The 15788-nt window shown below is 54.0% G+C and overlaps 1 protein-coding gene across 4 annotated transcripts in view; it reads right to left on the bottom strand.

Annotated features, from left to right (window-relative positions):
• Positions 1-7973: 7973 nt before the first annotated feature.
• The window catches only part of D2HGDH (D-2-hydroxyglutarate dehydrogenase), a 28585-nt gene continuing 20770 nt past the window's right edge, over positions 7974-15788 (bottom strand). For 3 of the 4 annotated variants that reach the window (XM_036420904.2, XM_036420902.2, XM_045575734.1), the window contains one exon: positions 7974-9083. In XM_036420904.2, coding sequence (XP_036276797.1) covers positions 8824-9083 — 260 coding nt within the window. In that variant the 3' untranslated portion in view covers positions 7974-8823. Of the gene's footprint in view, positions 9084-15561; positions 15609-15788 lie in introns of those variants that run through there. The other variant, XM_036420905.2, reaches the window with a different exon arrangement.

Genomic DNA, 15788 nt, shown 5'->3' with positions numbered 1-15788 from the left:
TCTGTAAAAAAATCAATTATAAATATATATAAAAAGAAAAAAAAAGGACAGGCCCAGAGATAAGGAGCCATGGGTCAGACTCTTGGACCTCAGAGGGAGGGTGGGAATAAAAGGGAGAGATCAACCAAAGGACTTATGTGCATACAGATGAGCCTAACCAGTGGTCAAGGACAATAGGGGGGTGAGAGCATGGGGGGGGGGGGAATTGGAATGGGGGTTTGAGGACAAATATGTGATACCTTAATCAATAAAGAAATTAAAATAAAAAGAAAAAAAATAAAAAGAAGAAAGCCCATGGCCCATTGAGGGGCTCGGACAGGACAGACAGCCGTGTGGAGGAGGCCAGGCTCGGGGAGGGGGACGCTGCACAGCTGGTGGGACAGGCCACCACGGTGGGGCCTCCTTCCCCACCTGGCATCTGCACACACAGAGCTCCGGGGCTGTGGCTCAGAGGGCACGGGGTCTGCACCCCAGGACAGCCCTCAAGGGCCCCGCCTCCCTCCTCAGAGGAGCTGGAGCTAAGCACCCCGGGCCTCGCTTCTAAAACGGGGGTGGGAGTTGAACAGAGGAACAGGGGCCTCGCTTCTAAAACGGGGGTGGGAGTTGAACAGAGGAACAGCGTTACGCCGCCGAGGAAAGACAGGCGGTGCGCAGACCGCACCCACCTGGCCAGGAATCCGAGCAGCACAAACCAAAGGAGACTGCGCCTGGCCAGCAGGCTAGGATTCCGGTGCCTTAGCCAGCGAGCCCCTCACTCACGCCTTGTGATAAGCCACCCGGAACCTGGGAGGCCCAGCGGCAGGCGTGGCTCCTCAGGCTCACGGTCTGCCCGAGGTTCGGTTTCCGGTGGGGTTTGCCCTGCGCTCGAGCAGCCGCCAGGACACGCTCTTTACATAGAGGATAGCGGGGAGGTCCTCATCCCACAGGCCAGCGAAGCCACACGGCCAAGCCCGAGGTCCCGAGAAAAACGTGAAGCCAGGGTCAGCAATCCCACAGGGCGCCGGGGGGGGGGGGGGGGGGGGGGCACGTCCTCTGTAGGAAGCTGTGGGTCAGGTGAGAGACAGGGCAGGGCCCACTGACGGGCAGGAGGGACCAGGCCCAGGGCAGTCTGAGTGGTGCTGCCTCCTGCAGGCCCCACCACGGTGCCCACCTCTCCCGTCTCCTCCCGAGGCAGAGCCCCAGGGTTCAGGGCACAGGGCTCCCACTGCTTTCTCAGGGCAGCGCTCCCTGGGCCCCACGCAGGCATCAGCCTGGCTCCTCAGGGAGCCACAGTGGGGCAAATGAGCTAGGGAAAACTGTGGGATTATGCTTCGAAATGCCATTCCTCTGATTCATTGGGGCTCACTCGGGGCACTGGCCTGGTGAAAAGGACAGTCATTCGAACAGATAAACAGACCCAGGGCAGCCAACTGTTCACCCGTTTACAGCTGGGAAGGAGTTCTGGGCGTGGGGGGAGTGGGGGCGCCCACAAGTCCACAGGTGGGGACATCTCGGGACCCACGTGCCAAGGCCTCATCTCCACCTGCTGGGACATCAGACTTTATTGCTCTTGTGACACATGTGTTCATATAACCCCAACCCTAACCCAACACCTTGGTGTAGACAGTGACCACACCTCACTGGGTCAAAGTCTCAGGACACTTGGTGAGGGAACCCCAGAGAAAGGGCAGCTGTGTGAACACCTATGAGAAGCGCCCCAGGGCCCCATCCCTAGGGAACAGTGGTACAGGTCCTGAGGTGTTGGCACAGTTGGTGATGGGCTGGCCCAGGGTGTGGAGCCCGTGGAGAAAGACCACAGCTGCATGCCGGGTCAAGGGCAAGGCCTGCATGGAGGCCGCAGCCTCAGCACCTGGTGTCCAAAGCCAAGGGACCCCAGGACGGCCCATGGGAGACGCCAGCAGGGGAGAGCAGGGGTTAGGGGCTCAGCCTCAGCTGTTGGAGGTTTGGAGGCTGGAGAGGAGGAGGCAGCAGCTAAGGACGCTGACAGGGGAGCATTGGGGGTCAGCTGTCAGGTGGATGAGGACCAAGGACTGACCACAGGGTCAGTGGGGGAAGGGGAGCCGGTGAAGAGTGATGGGGATGGCTAGGGCTCCAGGAGAGGAACTGACTTCAAACCTAGAAGGCAGGGAGGGGAGCTGGGTGCCCGGGGTAGGCTGCAGGGACTTGGCCCTCCATTGTCCTGAGCAAAGGGTGCCCCATGGAGACCAGGGCTGGGGAGCAGCCATGTGCAGCCTGGTTTGTACCAATGAGAACACACGTCTCTCCTGGCCAGTCCGACTGAGGGAGACTGTGCACCCAGGAGGTCTGGCTCACTGACTCTGAAGTACCAGTTGGCTGGGTCCTTCACCTTTGCTTGGCTCCTCAGGCGTGGCTCCTCAGGCTCAGGACCTGTACTGGAGGGGAGTGTCCTCAGGCGTGACACTTTGCTTCTTTGTAAGCAAACTTATCTATGATTATAAAACAACGGTGGCTATGTCAATACGTTTCCTCCCCGCTACCTTTCCACACACCCAGAAAATCCTGTTGGAACCAACAGGAAAATCTGACTAAAGAGCCGGATGCGGCTGCAGACTTGCTGAGCCAAGGGCACATGCCCTTGGGGAACTCGCTCCCAGTGGCCCTGAATGTCACCAAAGCTGGTGGAGTGCCCATCAAACAGCGCACTGTCCAGGCCACACCGCACGAAGCATCACGTGGAAAGGCAGCCTCCCTTTCACCCACACCCCAGAGTTGAGGCTGGAGGAGGCAAGGAATGGAGGACCAGGAGCCGTGTCATCCCCTGCCTGTCCTTCTATCCCCATCAAGAGCCCACCTTGGACCTCCTGAACCTCACTTCCTCCCCTCACCCCAAACTGGGAGGTCTCGTTGGCTCTCATGCCCCTCCTCTGACCCTCCAAGTCTGGGGGGGGGGGGAGAGGAAGGGTCAAAAGGGGCCCTTGGGTGGCCTGAGATCCCTGCAGAGGTTGGTGGGCTTGGTGATAGAATGGAGGGAAGAGCTTTCTGCGTAGCCCGCACAGAGGTGCCTGTGAGGCTGATGTCTCCCTGGGCCAAGTCCCATGCCGTGCGGGGAGGGGATCAACCCTGCATGTAGGGCGGAGACAGCCACTCACCTTCGATGCATCCAGGCCTGGGTGTCATACAGAGGACAGCTGTGTCACCCACCACAGGGGGGTCCAGAGGGCCATGTGGACACAGGCTCCAGGAGATGCTCAGGCCTGGCCTTCCTGGCCTCAAAGACCCTTGGTGGGTGCACAGCCCCACCTCCCTCACCCAGAGCATCTGACTGTGGTGGGAGGCCCATCGTCCCTGCTTCCCTCCGTCTATACCCAGAGGTCATGTGCAGCTCTCCACCTGGACACTCCTGTGCCCCCACATTCCTCTCTCCGTGAAGGTCCGGGGGCTGCCTTGCTCTTCCTTTAAAGGGAACGTCCTCTTTCCACCCAGCCACCCACACCTCACGCGTCACCACCACTCTGATCCCTTGCAGGTGCGAGGGCCCAGGGACACTCCCCTCCAGTTGGGTCCCAGCTCCGGGATCCAGGCAGGAAGTGTGAGCTGAAGCCAGAGGCCGGGAGCCCTTGGCTGCCACCCAGCTCAGACAAAGCCCGTGATGCGGATTTTCGAGGTTCGCCACCCAGGTGCCCTGGGGAAGGAGGGAGGCCCCCTGTGACTGGTGGGACCTGGAGCCCCATGAGAGCAGGTCAGAGGTGTAGGAGCAGAGAAACCACCATGAAGTCTGGGGGCAGGTGGCACCCCTGCTGGAAGAGCCCCGTCAGAGGAAGGGTCACCACCAAGCCCACTCTGCCACCTGCTTCCTGTGCAGGGCTGCCTCCAGCCGCCACGCTCACACCTCTGGACCCGGTGTGAATGGATGGCCTTTGGGGCAGACCCAGCGCGTGAGGGGAGGCCGGCCAGGCCACGTGTTTCCTCCTCCCCTGGGTGGGGGTAGCCAGAAGCAAGGGGCTGGCAGGACGATGGGTGGGAGGGGCTCCCATACACAGAATCAGGAGTGCACCCTCTTTGCCAGGGGAGTGAGCACCAGGACTGCCAGCTGGCCGTATGCCACAGAGGACCCCTCAGGCAGCAGCCCCGCCGGGCCCTGGCTGTGACCGGAGCACATGAACTGACCCCAAGGCCTGAGGCAGGACGAGGGCCAGAGCCCAGCCCTCTGCCTCAGACCAGTAAGCTAGAATGTGAGTCACCAAGCCCAATGTCCCATCCTCCCCCAGTCACCCTCAGACCCTCTATGGTAGGGGTGTCAAACTCAATCAGAGAAGGGGCCAAAATCTAAAATCCAGCCTAAATCGCGGGCCGAATGGTTTACTGAACAGTCATAAACTGTCATTGTGATGGAAACGCAGCGGAGTGCAGTGATGACAGCGCGGTGCGGGCCACATTGCAAGGCCTGGCGGGACGGATTTGGCCCGCGGGCCTTGTGTTTGACACATGTGCTCTATGGGACCCACTATGACCCATCCCCCTCAGAGGGCTAATGGCTGCTGCAAACCCCACCCACAAACAAGGGCACGTCATCTGACTTCCCAGCCACGTCCCCAGAATACCTATTTGCACGTCGGGACCAGAGCCAGTGGGGCGGGGAGCCAGGCCTTACAGGGGCTCCGTCCAGGAAGGCCCTTTTCCATGCACCCCTGCTCCAGGAGCTGTTCCAGAAACTTCTGTGACTCACTTGTTCCCACCATCACGTGTCCCTGAGGAGCCTGTTCTGCCCCAGGCCCTTAAGTCCCCTAAGTCTGAGCGACTTCCAGCTGTGGATGGTCGTTTCCTGGATAGGGATGGGGGAGGAGGGTGAAGCTAGTTCTCATGGGGGTCCGAGAGATGGTGAGGTCACCTGGGACTGCGTCCACTGTGAGGTCTGTCACCTGTCAGTGGGGCTGAGGTCAGGGGTCAGGCACATTGCGCTGTGACCTGTCATCTCCCCCATTCCATAGAGCAGCATCCTGGGGCCACAAGACCCAAACTCTCCCCCTGAAGCCTCTAAGCCCACAATCATGGAACACCCCGAGGCCTGAGCAAACAGGAAGACTGCTATTCTCAGAGAATGCTCCCTGCAGACCTGCGTGGGGCTGCCCATCCCCAGCCACATCGCGGGCTTGAGGGGCAGACTCCTTGCCCCCCTCACTCCCCTACCCTGCTCCTGGATCTGAGACCACTGACTCACCCTCTCCTTCGCTTGCCCTCTGGCTGGGGCTTCCTCACCCCTCCCCTGGGCCCCGCTCCAGGCGGATGCCTCCCCGGGGGCCCCTTACATAACCTCTTCTCACATTGCAGTTTACAGGTTTTAAAGCAAAAATCGTAAGCTCTTCCTTATTCAAACACAATGGCCACCACATCCGAGATTGTCATCAGCAGAAGCAGCTTGCAGAGGGAGTTGTCTCTCCACCCCAGGGGTTCGGGGTCCAGGGCTTGCGGACTGGAAGGCAGGTTTTGCTTTACAGACATTCCCGACTGCTCCCCTGGACCAGATGAAAAAAAATTAGGAGAGGCTGCCTTTCCACGTGATGCTTCGTGGGGTGTGGCCTGGACAGTGCGCTGTTTGATGGGCACTCCACCAGCTTTGGTGACATTCAGGGCCACTGGGAGTGAGTTCCCCAAGGGCATGTGCCCTTGGCTCAGCAAGTCTGCAGCCGCATCCGGCTCTTTAGTCAGATTTTCCTGTTGGTTCCAACAGGATTTTCTGGGTGTGTGGAAAGGTAGCGGGGAGGAAACGTATTGACATAGCCACCGTTGTTTTATAATCATTCACCCTACTAAGCATAGATAAGTTTGCTTACAGACCTGGGGAAACTGAAGGATGAAACAAGGCTGCAAACAGCTGAGATTCCTCTGCCCCGCCAGTCAGCTGTCTGGTCAAAATACAGGCCTGGGCCCAGTTTTCAGGCTTCATCCCCAGTGGGGGATGGGGGAAGGCATGTAGGAGGCAAATGGCTCCCCCGACCCAGATATCTGAATCAGCTTGTCACCTGGTTTGTCCTGTTTTGTTTCTAAAGTATACATGCACTTAGTTTAAAAAAAAAAAAAAAAAAAAAAGTGCAAGGCATCCAAAAATTACAAAAAGAATCTTCCTACTCCGACAGCCAGGCGCCTTCCCCAAGGGAGCCCAGCTGATTTCAACACACTGGAAGGTTCTGTGTGCAACCGGCTTCCTCAAGCCAATGTCCTCTCTTGGGAGCAGGTGGCTGTCCCCTTCACCCCTCTTCTTGCTGTCCTTCTGTCTGGGGGTCTCAGAGGCAGGTCTAAAAGGCCAACTCCCACCTGTCCAGCAACGGATGCCAGGTGCAGACAGTGCTCTGCGCATGTCCTGGGGACAAGCCTGTGTGGGTGTGGTATGTGTAAATGTGTGTTGTGGGCCTGTGTGAACCGTGTCTGTGTATAGTGTCTGTGCATGTGTGCATGTATTGCATACATGTACATACCTGTGCTCAGGTGGATTCTGTAGGGCCACCCCAGGAGTGAACTGCAGAGCACTTCACATTTTGACATTTTCGGGTCCAGCATGTGTCCCAGGGAGATGGAGGATCCTCCAACATTTGCTCCCAGAATCCGTGGGTCATCTTTGCAGAGCCCTGCTGCTACTCTAGCAGAAAATACCTCAAAATTCTTAGCCTTTTCGGAGCAGCGGCTGCCAGGCTGGGAGCGGCCAGGCCCGGAGCAGCCAGGTCTGGTGCAGCCAGGCCAGGAGCAGCGGCTGACAGGCTGGGAGCAGCCAGGCCCGGAGCGGCCGGGCCCGGAGCAACCGGGCCCAGAACAGCCGGGTCGGGTGTGGCCAGGTCTGTAGCAGCAACAGCCAAGTCCAGAGCAACTAGGTCGGGAGTGGCAGTGACCAGACCCGGAGCAGCAACTGCCAGGCTGGGAGCGGCCAGGCCTGGAGCAGCGGCTGCCAGGCTGGGAGCGGCCAGGCCCGGAGCAGCGGCTGCCAGGCTGGGTGCGGCCAGGCCCAAAGCAGCGGCTGCCAGGCTAGGAGCGGCCAGGCCCGGAGCAGCTGGGTCTGGTGCGGCCAGGCCCGGAGCAGCGGCTGTCAGGCTGGGAGCAGCCAGGCCCGGAGCGGCCGGGCCCGGAGCAATTGGACCCAGAGCAGCCGAGTCGGGTGTGGCCAGGCCTGTAGCATCAACAGCCAAGTCCAGAGCAACTGGGTCGGGAGCGGCAGTGACCAGACACGGAGCAGCTGGTTGTGGAACGAACCAGAGCAACAGAGGCCAGGCCCGGAGCAGCCTGGCCCAAAACAGCTCGCTCCTCACCTGCCCCTGCCCCACGGCTGCCTCTCAGACATGGCTGGAAACTTGTGCGGGAACTTGAGGGTCTGCTGAATCAAGTGATGAAGGCTTATATCTGGATGTGTTGAGTTAGTATAGTGCTGGGGTGTTGATCTGTGAGTGCCTTGGGTGGGGCCTGGATGAGGCTGGTTGTCCTATTAGGAAATGCCTTTTGTGTAAAGTGTATCATTGGGCATGTGGAGGTATTATTGATATGAGAAAATGCTAAGTAACAGATTTGCTATCTGAAAAGGGATTTACTATCGGGGAAAGGGAGGGAGGAAGAGACTGAACATAAACTGTGCACCAATGGATGAGGATGAGGGGGCAGAGGGTGGGGTGGGAACCTGGTGGAGGGGGGAAGAAACGAGGAACCTGTGTAATAATATGAACAATAAAGATTGATTTAAAAAAAAAAATTCTTAGCCTTTTAATGTTTCATGCATTATTTGAATTCTCCAAAATAAACTTGCTTAGTCACAAAACTATTATTGAAAGTCTCTGCATACATGACGGTGGGAAAACCACCTGAACCTAAGCCACGAGGGCCCCATGAGACAGGACTCTGAGCCTCAGGGGGGGGCCGGGCCGGGGCTCAGACAGGACAGCATCTAGGGAAGGGGAGCCACCCCCAGAGGTGGTCAGGCCTGGCCTCTCTGTATTTGGTGCTTATTTCTCTAGTGACAAAAGCAAGGACAGTGCCCTGAATAATTCTGTTTTCACTGGAAGTTCACAACAGCCAGGAGAAAACGTGCCCCACTTCCTAGACCGTCTCCACTGCCCCAGCAGCTGCCCGGGCCCACAGGTCAGCAGAGACAACAGGGCTGTGTGTAGTGGCATGCACCAGTACGTGTGCCCGAGGGGGCTTCCTAGCAGCATGGCCCATCTGCGCGGACTCATCACAGAAGACCACCAGGTGTGAGAAATGAACGCCTGAGCTCCTGACAACTGTTGAGGGAAAGGATACATTCCAGGGCTCAGCAGTCACCCATTCGACGTCCCGGTAAAGCACCTGCTGAGCCAGGCTCTGGTGGTCAGGGCCCTGGAGGGATGGTGCTCTGGGCTGTTCACACGGAGTTGATCACCACTGCCCCGACCGCGTGGCTTGCATAGCTTGGGCCAGGGGTCGGGGAATAAGGGGGGCAGGACCACAATGCTCCTCCCAGGACTTCAGCTCTCAAGCAAGGCTGGTGCCACCTGGTCTATTTCTGAGTGGGCAGAACCGTTCATACACCGGCCCATCCAGGACGTGCTGGCAGGAGACCCCACTCCCCACCTGTGCAAGGACATGAGGTGTCGACTTATAGGCCAGGCAGAGTGACCAGGGCAGCATGAAGCCGCTCTCTCCTCTCTGCTCACACAACGTAACCTGTGGAGCCACTGGAGGAATCCTGTCCTAGAGTGAGTCCCAGATCCTCAGAGCCAGCTCCAGCCCCTCCGCCCAGGGAGCTCCATGGGATGGAGGCCTGATCCCACGCCAGTCCTGCGCACCCATCCCAATGAGCAAAACTAGGACTGGACCAAGGCCACTCCTGCTGATCCCGATGCCTCGTCAGGCCCGGGTGGGCAACGTCTTGTAGGGGTTCAGGATGCCCTGTGGATCCAGGAGAGCCTTGAGCTGCTGCATGAGCTGCAGGGCCTCAGGCGGCTTGCTGTAGCCAAGGACACTCTGCTTCTTGAAGCCGACACCGTGCTCTGCACTGACGCTGCCCCGCTGTCCCGCTGTCCACTCGTACACGTAGGGCTCCAGGTCACCCAGCAGCGATGGGCTGAAGGCCTCTGCTGTTACATTGAGGTGCAGGTTGCCATCCCCTGGAGGGACAGGAAACCATGGGTCAGGCTGGGCAGGGCCCCCTAGCCCTGACGTCTCCACTTCTTAAGCCCCTGCCAGAGCCCTTTCCCGCCCTGTCTGGTTCCAGCCCTTCAAGTCACCAATCACTGACCTGCAGTGACAGAAGCAGCCTCTTCAGGGGGCCCCAGCTCCCTTGGCTTTTGTTCACTTCTCTCCCCAGTTCTCCCCAACCTGCTCCTTCCTCCATCAGCTCAATATCTTCCATGGGCTCCCAACTGAGACCCCTGGAGTCTGATCACACTGATGGCTGTCACCAGACTTACATCTCCAACGACACCGGTATGATCCCATCCCCACCAGACACCTCCAGGAACACCATGGGTGCCTCCCCCACCTCCGGGATGCCTCCTCTGAGGCTGCCCAGCCAACGCCCACCACAAACAAAGTCCTGGATCCCACCCGCCTCCTCTCAGGTCCACTTGGCCCCTTGTTGCCCTCGATGAGACCCCTTGGCCCTGGCTTTCCAGAACTGTCCAAACACACGCTGACTCCGGCCCTCGGGACAGCTGGGCTCACCGCACACGTGTGCCCCCTCTCGGGGTCCCAAAGCAACGACAAGAGACATGAGATTAACCCAAGTCAATGCAACCCATGTGCTGGCTGGGGCTGTGAGCTGGGTGGAGGGTGCCTCGGGTGTCCCTGCACCCAGTGGGGTCATGAGAGCAGACAGTGGAGTTACCACTGATGGGGGGTGGGGGGCTGCAAGGGGCCTGGGGGGCAGGAATTGTGCTGGCCTTGAGAGACATGAGAGATAACACCCAGGAAGCACTGGATGTGACCAGCATGCCCTGGAGCCAGTGCAAACATACAGAGAAGAGGCCCCATGACCATAGTCAGCAGTCAGGAAAGTAGAAGGACTGAACAGACAGTGAGCCAGGACCAGTGAGGGTTGCTATCCTGAGGGGCAGGGAGCCTTGAAGGCAAGATGAAGGCACTCCCAAAGGCAGGAAAAAGCACAGCAAACACCCGGAGCAATGGAGGGCAGGCATGCAACATCTGACCCAGTGACCTTGAGCTTCTTATACCTCTCTCTCCATGTTTCAAATGTGGGGTGCATAGCAGGAACCCCCTCCAACCAAAAACGGTCCCCACTGACACACGCAGGGCAAAGGCAACTGAAAATGCCACCATGGGCTTTCTTTGCCCCGGGAACCCACCGCCACTAACACCTGGATATTCACAGCCATCAACCAGCGCAGAGTTTACAACCCAAGTTCACACTACCTGGTGGTCCACAGACACTGAGCTCAGAACATTCGGGAGGTTCAGGCTGGGTGGCCTAGGTCTGTACCCACCCCCTGCACAAACGAGCAAATCAAAACTCCAACCCTGGCCTCAACGTTTCCACAGGCAAAGGACTAAGACATATGAGCCCAGGCCACAAATTACATCCACACAGAACAAAGCCACCCAGGGCCAGGGCAGCAGAATCTGACCACAGAGACTCGCCATCCGGCCATTTCCAGAAACAGAATGTAAATGTTTCATATGTTTAAAGAAATAAAGAGGTTAAAAACATATAAAACACTGCCCGGCCTGTGTGGCTCCGCTGGTTGAGCATCATCTCAGGCACCAAGAAGCCAAGGTTTGATTACTGGTCAGGACACATGCCTGGGTGGTGGGCTCAAACCCCGAGTGTGGGTGTGTGGGAGGCGGCCAATTGATATTTCTCTCTCACTGATGTTTCTATCTTTCTATCCCTCTCCATTCCTTTCTGTCTAAAAAAAAAATCAGTAAAAACGCATTAGAAAAAATAGAGTAATGGCTGAAGCGCACGACTCAGTGAACAGGTTTAACAGGACACAGCACACAGCAAAGCGAGACTCGTGACCTGCAAGATGGCAAAATGCTCTGAATGTGGCAAGAACTGAGGCCCACATCACAGGAACCTGCCATCAGTGATGGCGGAGGAGATCTCGAGCACTGGGCTGCAGTTCCAGAAACAGAGCTGGGGAAACAGGATGAGGGAGAACAGCGTCTGAAGACACCAGGGCAGACCCGACAGGACACACGCTGTCACCCAGATGAACCAGAGGACACACAGTCATAAAAGGAACAAGAAAGGAAAAACAGACTCCTTTCCATGAGACACCTGCCCTGGCAGCTAAATTCCCAGTAAATTTCTCTCTTATGTTGCAGAGAGAAAAGAACTTGTCAAACCCAAATTGCTGAAATCCATCTCAAAACAAAATTAATAACTTTTCAGGCAAATAATATGTCCCTAGTAGGAAATTCTAAAAGATGAGACCCAGACAGAAGCTATGAAAGCAGAAGCAGGACTAGAGGTTTACCCAGGTCTGGACCAACACTGACGACACAAATACCAGCAACAGCATGGCCACGTGGGCTGAAACACAAGGCTGGACTGAGATCTACTGCAGAAACATGTACGAACAGGCGGGTGATAATCTGGCCTGCCTTTCACCTAAAGCAGGACATCCATGTAAAGGTGTCCCGTTGTCCCTCCCTCTACCAGAAAGGATGGAGACCATTGTCAGAAAAGCTAGGCCCTGATCAGCCTGAGATGCAGGAGAGGAATTCACGTAACAGCTGCTGGTCCGCTTCCCCAGGTAGTTATTGATCTTCCCATGGTTTGCTGCCTGAGAAGCTCCAAGTCCTCATCCTTCCTCTGTGACTTCTCCGATGAGATGCCCATGTCCTGAGCTCCTCTGAGCCTCTCATCGCTGAGCCCTGTGTGTGTGTGTGTGTGTGTGTGTGTGTGATGCACCAGTTGGTGAATTTGTTTATTTCTTGTACTCTGTGTCTTATGGGTCTTATTTCCAGGGCCCCAAAGTCTCTAGGAGGGTAGGGGGAGAAGTTGAGCCTTCCCTGCCCAACACAAACCAAACGCTTAAGTTTAAGGACAATGACCTGCCAGTGATGAAGAAGAAACCCGAGCTCCATGCTGTCTTCAAGACACCTATGTAAGTCACGGACAGAAAACAGCTGAAAGTCACAGGAGGAAAACCAGTACGTCAGGCAAATAGAGGGTAGCTAATGCTCCTGTAGAACATCAAACAAAGGAGACTCCATGGCAAATGAAACTCTGAAGATAAAAAGATTCATTTAGCAGAATGAAAGAACAGTTCTAATTTCCTATCTTCCAAACTGACAGCTCTAAAGAGAGACAGATTATCCTGTCACCCGGGGATTGATGCTTTTACAGCCAGCAGGATGTGGAGGATTAAATTCCACATGAGCACTTTTCTGTGGGTCTGGGAAAACAGGACTTCAGAGGGCAGCTCTCTCCAAGTAGTCATCACAGCTATGGAATCAGACCGCATGCTGGGCCCACTGGGCCGCTGACTGGTTTCAGTGTGACACAGGCCCAGTTCTCTGGCTCCAGTGCAATTAAAAGCAAGTCAACAATTTTTTAAATAACTAGAAAATTCCCATATGTTTGTGAATTTAAAAACACATTTCTGAAAAAAAGAAGAAGAAAAAAACACACATTTCTGCCTAACCCATGGGTCAAAGAAGAAATGGCAATGGAGATGAAAAAATATTTAGAACTAAAGATAATGAAAGTGAGAGAATTCAAGATGGTTGCACAGGTAAACACCTAGCCGCAGCCACACACAACAATTTCAATAAAATACAACTAAAATATAAAATGGACATTACCCACAACTACAGAAAAGTCGAATGACTGGAAATTCTACAATGAGAAGCAAGGAGAAAACCAGAAGGAAGAGAGGAGGAGCTGTAAAAGCCTAAGGTACGGAGACACGGGGCGCGCGCAGAGAGGAGGGGTGGCTGAGTGCCTGGCTGGCATTCCCTAGCGGGAAGAAGATAAAAGCTCCAACTGTGCTGAACCCTAGACCCGACAGCGCTGAACCCCAGAACTAGGCCAGACCCTGGGAACCCAGGCTCAAACAGAGGGAGCTGGGGCTGTGAGGCGGAATCCCAGGGGAGCGGCGAAGGGCAGAGCCTCCGGAGGCACACACATTGTGTGCAGAGGACGAACTGTTGACTCTGCTGCTAGATTGCCCTGGCGGGAAGGACACAAAAGCCCTGGTCTGCTCCGAACGCCACCTCCAACTGAACTGAACCCCAGTTCCGGACTCATTGGGGGAGAGCCTAGGCTGTTTGGTAGCAGGCGAAAATCGAGGGCACCTTTCTCTCAGAGGTGCTTGCAATGAGTATTGAAGGACCCTGGGGATTACTGAGACTCAGGAGCTGCATAGGGCGGGGCTGACGGAAGCCAAGGCTGTAGGCTCCACCCTGAAACTCCGCCCCATCAGGGAAGCTGCAAAAATGCCGAGACAAGAAAATAGATCACAAACAAAAGAAATGGAGGACAAAAAGCGACTGGATATAGAGTTCAAATCTACGCTTATAAGGTTTTTCAAGAATTTCCTAGAAAAGGTCGATAAGACCTATTAGGATATGAAAAGCGATCAACTAGAATTAATAAGGAATCAACAAGAAATAATAAGGGATCAACAAGAAATAAAGAATACATTGTCTGAAATAAAAAATATTATACAGAGTCCTAAAAACAGAATTTAAGATCGCAAGAATCAAGTCAAAGATTTGGAACATAAAGAGCCAGAAGACACTCCTCCGCAGAAGCAAGAAGGCAAGAGAATCCAGAAAATTGAAGATAGTGTAAGAAACCTCTGGGACAACTTCAAGCGAACCAACATCAGAATTATGGGAGTCCCAGAAGATGAGAGAGAGCAAGATATGGAAAACATACTGAAAGAAATAGTGACAGAAAACTTCCCCCACCTGGTGAAAGAATTAGACTTACAAGTCCAGGAAGCGCACAGAACTCCAAACAAAAGGAATCCAAAGAAGACCACAACAAGGCACATCATAATTAAAATTTCAAGAGCAAAAGACAAAGAGAGAATATTAAAAGCAGCAAGAGCAAAGCAGGTAGTTACCTATAAAGGAGCACCTATACGATTGTCAGCTGATTTCTCAACAGAAACCATGCAGGCCAGATGGGAATGGCAAGAAATATTCAAGGTGATGAATACTAAGAACCTACAGCCAAAAATAATCTACCCAGCAAAGCTATCACTCAGAATCGAAGGCCAGATAAAGAGCTTCACCAATAAAATAAAAAAAGCTAGCCGGGATAGGTTTGGCTCAGTGGATAGAGCGTCGGCCTGCGGACTGAAAGGTCCTGGGTTCGATTCCAGTTGAGGGCATGTGCCTTGGTTGCGGGCACATCCCCAGTAGCGGGCGTGCAAGAGACAGCTGATCGATGACTCTCTCATCGATGTTTCTAACTCTCTATCCCTCTCTCTTCCTCTCTGTGAAAAATCAATAAAATATATTTAAAAAATAAAAAAATAAAAAAATAAAAATAAAAAAAAAAGCTAAAGGAGTTCACACCACCAAACCAGAATTATATGAATTGCTGAAGGGGGTTCTTTTGGAAGAGAAAGTAAATAAAGATAAAAATTATGAACAACAAATACGTAACTATCAACAAGTGAATCTAAAAACCAAGGAAATTTTTTAAAAATCTGATGAACAATATTAACTGTTGAATATAATAGAATCAGAGGTATGGAAGGGGAGTGAACTGACGATTCTCGGGGAAAAGGGGAGATGGGGATGTAGGAAGAGACTGAACATAAACTGTGCACCTATGGATGAGGACAATGGGGAGTGGGGAAAGGGCAGAGGGTAGGGTGGGAACCTGGTGGAGGAGAGCAATGGAGGGGGGGGGGAAGAGGAATATTTGTAATAATATGAACAATAAAAATTTATCTTAAAAAATAAATTAAATTAAATTTTAAGAATAATAAAAAATAATAATAAAGATAATGAAAGTGCCATCAAATCTGTGAGACAGCCCTAACCAGTTGGCTCAGTGGATAGATCATCAGCCTGCAGACTAAAGGGTCCCAGGTTCAATTCTGTTCAAGGACACATGCTCATTTTTGCGGACTTGATTCCCAGTAGAGGATGTGCAGGAGGTAGATGATCAATGATTCTCTCATCATTTATGTTTCTATCTCTTTCCCTCTTCCTTCCTCTGAAATCAATTAAAAAAAAAAAAAAACCTGGCCGAAACCGGTTTGGCTCAGTGGATAGAGCATAGGCCTGCGGATTCAAGGGTCTCAGGTTCGATTCTGGTCAAGGGCATGTACCTTGGTTGCAGGCACATATATATATATATATATATATATATATATATATATATACAACAACAACTGTGGGACCTCCGCACAAATGCTGGGGCACCTAGCTGCTGAGGCGGAGCTGCCCTGGAGCCAGTGACCTGGAGTCACCTCCCGCCAGGCCTTCTGGGAGCCTAGGGTTGAGGGCAGGGCTGCAGAAGGGCAGGGCAGGGGCATTCCAGCAGCAGAGTCCCAGGAAACAGAGTCCTCCAAGCATCACATGCATGGACACTCCACACTGAAGTCCAAAGGAAGCCATGCTTTGCTTATGATGACACATGGACCCGGAGTCACTGTGGCTGAGTGACAGCTACTGCCTGGCTGAGTACTTCCCTGACCATGCTGATACCACACAAGGAAACATGAGAATATCATGAACACTGTTATGCCATATATCTGAAGTTCTAGAATAAATGGACAAATTCTTAGAAAGAAAATTTGTCAGGACCAGTTCAGAGGAAAAGGCAAGCTGGAGTAACCCGCAGACATTTAGGAAACTGGTCTGCAGTTGTTTTTAAAAAT

The sequence above is a fragment of the Pipistrellus kuhlii genome, unplaced genomic scaffold, assembly GCF_014108245.1.
Source record: "Pipistrellus kuhlii isolate mPipKuh1 unplaced genomic scaffold, mPipKuh1.p scaffold_m20_p_7, whole genome shotgun sequence".
NCBI lineage: Eukaryota > Metazoa > Chordata > Mammalia > Chiroptera > Vespertilionidae > Pipistrellus > Pipistrellus kuhlii.
Note: the sequence above shows the minus strand (reverse complement) of the source record. Positions and strands in the feature narration are given on the sequence as shown.